This window comes from Orycteropus afer, unplaced genomic scaffold (assembly GCF_000298275.1).
Source record: "Orycteropus afer afer isolate SDZICR_OR568_19922 unplaced genomic scaffold, OryAfe1.0 scaffold00020, whole genome shotgun sequence".
NCBI lineage: Eukaryota > Metazoa > Chordata > Mammalia > Tubulidentata > Orycteropodidae > Orycteropus > Orycteropus afer.
The window spans coordinates 12,730,001-12,732,942 of record NW_006921607.1 but is presented as its reverse complement, the minus strand read 5'-3'; the positions used below and the strand labels follow the sequence as shown (position 1 = coordinate 12,732,942).

The window sequence follows — 2,942 nt, the reverse complement described above, 5'->3', positions numbered from 1 at the left end:
ATCTGCTTGAGCACACGCCTAAGGTGGGGTGGGGTATGTTCTGGTGACTGGGCAGGACAGGGAAGGGTCCTGGGTGAGGCTTGTGTTTGTGGCAGTGGCTAGAAAAGGGCTTTCATGTCTTACATGGGCACACGCATGGTGTCAGACGCCTGGATACAAGGCCCCTTCTTTCTAGGTGGCAGCCCAGAGCTGGGCAAGCCACAGCTGAAGCCTAGGCTCCCTTGAGGAGCCTTTCCCTGGTGCCTCCAGGTTCTGCCTCTCTGATCATCCCTGGAAAATGATCCTTCCTTGGTTGGGTCAGTGACTTCCTCCCAGATCTCTGGGGTCATGGTGGGAATGCCTGCCTTCAGTTGACTGCCCATCTATCTGTTGGCACATTTCCTCCATTGTGAGGTAGGGCCCTAACCCTCTGAGGAAGGATTCCTTGATAGGGTCCTGTGGGGCCTAGGCAGGGAGATGGTACAGGTGAGTGAGTGTGGAGAGGAGGTGACTGGGACAGGGGCCTAGGCATAGGGAGGGGCCGAGAAGCCTAGTCATCCTTGTCCTTGGCACCGTGTTTGAGGATGCGGGTGAACTCCACATAGTTGAAGTTGCCTTTTTTATCAATGGGTGCTTCGCGGTACATCTCATCCACTTCCTCGTCTGTGAACCGGTCGCCCATGGTGGTGAGCAGCTCCCGTAGGTGGTCCTCATGGATGAAACCTGGGGAGCAGAGCCAGGATCCATGAGAACAAAGGCTTTGACTGAGCTGCACTCAACATCCCCTACCCCATGGCCTTCCAGCCCTTGTAGAGGAGGGGCTGGAAATATAAACACCCTGTTCTCTGAGAACATGAATGGAGGGCTCACAGGGTCCTGAAGCGAAGGATTCTGCAAGGGACAGTCCATGAGGAGCTTCTGTAGGGAACCTGGGGTCATGAGTGCAAGGGATACTGGGTATATCCTGCTTTATTGAGGACATGAACTTAGAATTCCACTGTCTGAATTTGAAAGCTGTGTGAACTTAGGCAAGTTACTTAACCTCTCTGTGTCTGTTCTATAAAATCATCAAACATGGTGAAAATGTACCAGCATCCCATGGGACTGTAAAATCAATCAGAAACATGTTCTTAAAATGCTTATGGACCCTAAGAAATGTTACTGCTGCTAAACTGTTGCTGCCGTCATCTCTCTTGTATCTCAGGGAAAACTGAGAGATAGGTCCTTTAGAGCTCTTTTTGTTGGCAAGAAGGGCATCAGATGGTTTGATCTGTTGAAAGGCCAAAGGCACAGGGAGAGTATTTTGGGCCAGTAGGTGAAAATCAAGAGTGGGGAGTCTGGGGGCAGAAGTCGGGATGGGCTGTGGGCTCCAGCATTTCAGGGAGAGGACAAGGCCAGAGCAAGGCTTTCTCCTTCCCGTCAACAGAGACAGGGACAGATGGCTTCTGCTCTGGTCTTTGGGTGCAGACGTGCCGAAGGCCCAGGGAGGCTTAGCCCCACTGCATACATTCCACCCCTGCCCAGGCCTCCAGCTAGGGGTGCCTACCTGAGGCCTCCTCATCAAAGCAGGCAAAGGCATTGCGAATCACGTCCTCGGGGTCAGTGCCGTTCAGCTTCTCTCCAAACATGGTGAGGAACATGGTGAAGTTGATGGGCCCCGGGGCCTCACTCATCATGCCCTCCAGGTACTCATCTGTGGGGTTCTTCCCTGTGATGGCAGGGCATACATGTCTGCTGTCACTGGGCCGCCTCCTCTCCCTACCCTGGGCCACACTTGCCTCCCTGTTCCCTCTCTTGTGACCCAGAGTGAGAGTCCACAGATGGGTGCTACTAAGTGTTGCAAACTATAAAGCACTGGGCCAAGGTGGCCAGTTTTCTGACTGCTTCTGCCTCCTGGGCTTTCAAAACACAGGGTGAATGTCACCAAGCGCCACTCTCTGTGCACCTTGACCAGTGTCCTCTTCTGGTCTAGGTATCAGTGATCGGCACCTTTCCCTACATTAAGAACTTCTGCTTGCGGGCATCACTGCATTTCACTATCACCACCCTGTGAGCTCAGCGTGTCAGCCCCACTTCATAGATGGGGAACCTGGTGCTCAGGGAGGTAAGGACGCTTGTCCATGGTCATACAGTGAATGTGAAATGGAGCCTGCACTTGAACCCAGGCAGCCTGACCTCAGATTGTAAGCAGTTTCCAAGTGGTTAAACCAATGAGCTTTGGTATTACCAATGTTGCCAGGCAGCCCAATCCTCAAATCTGCCAGAGGGAGTTCTACTCTGGAGTCAGTCTATATGAGTTCAAATCCAACACTAGACCTCAGGCAGATCACAGAACTGCTCTGTGACTCAGTTTCCCTGTCTGTTGTGGAGAAAGAATTGTACCTACTCTGTAGGGTGAGTACCACATGTGTCACCTACACAGGAAGTACTCTGTGGGTGAGGAGGAGCCTCATTGCCTTCACCTTGTCCCCATGTATACCTCCTACCCCTCTCTGCTCACCCATTGAGGCCAGCATATCATGCAGATCTTCTTTGTCAATGAAGCCATCACGGTTCTGGTCGATCATGTTGAAGGCCTCCTTAAACTCCTGGATCTGGGACTGGTCAAACATTGCGAAGACATTAGAAGTGGCCCTCTGTGGCCGCTTTTTGGTGGTCTTGGCCTTGGCCCGTTTGCTGGACATCTTGGCTTTGAGTAGGTGGGGCTTCACTGCAGGAAGAGCTGGGAGGGAGGGAATAAGGGTTTGGCAGCAGAACAATGAACTTTCCTACCTTCCCTAGACCAGCTCCTGGGTCTGGCATTCAAGGTCTCCCATAAGTGTGGGGCTCTGCTACCCAGCTCTTTGCAAAAGTAGATAGGCCTGTGACCTTTGACAGCTTCATCTCTCTCTTAGCCTACATTTACTTATCTGGGAATAGGGACATGAGGAGCACCCCAAAGTGGGGATTAATTGACTTAGTGT

At 52.2% G+C, this 2,942-nt stretch overlaps 1 protein-coding gene across 1 annotated transcript; it reads right to left on the bottom strand.

Moving 5' to 3' along the window:
• Nucleotides 1-529: 529 nt before the first annotated feature.
• Nucleotides 530-2,663, bottom strand: MYL9 (myosin light chain 9). Its single transcript, XM_007934631.1, has 3 exons — nt 2,480-2,663; nt 1,526-1,687; nt 530-702 (listed from the first exon to the last, which is right to left on the bottom strand). The coding sequence occupies exons 1-3, from the start codon at nt 2,661-2,663 to the stop codon at nt 530-532; spliced, it is 519 nt and encodes a 172-aa protein (XP_007932822.1).
• Nucleotides 2,664-2,942: the final 279 nt, after the last annotated feature.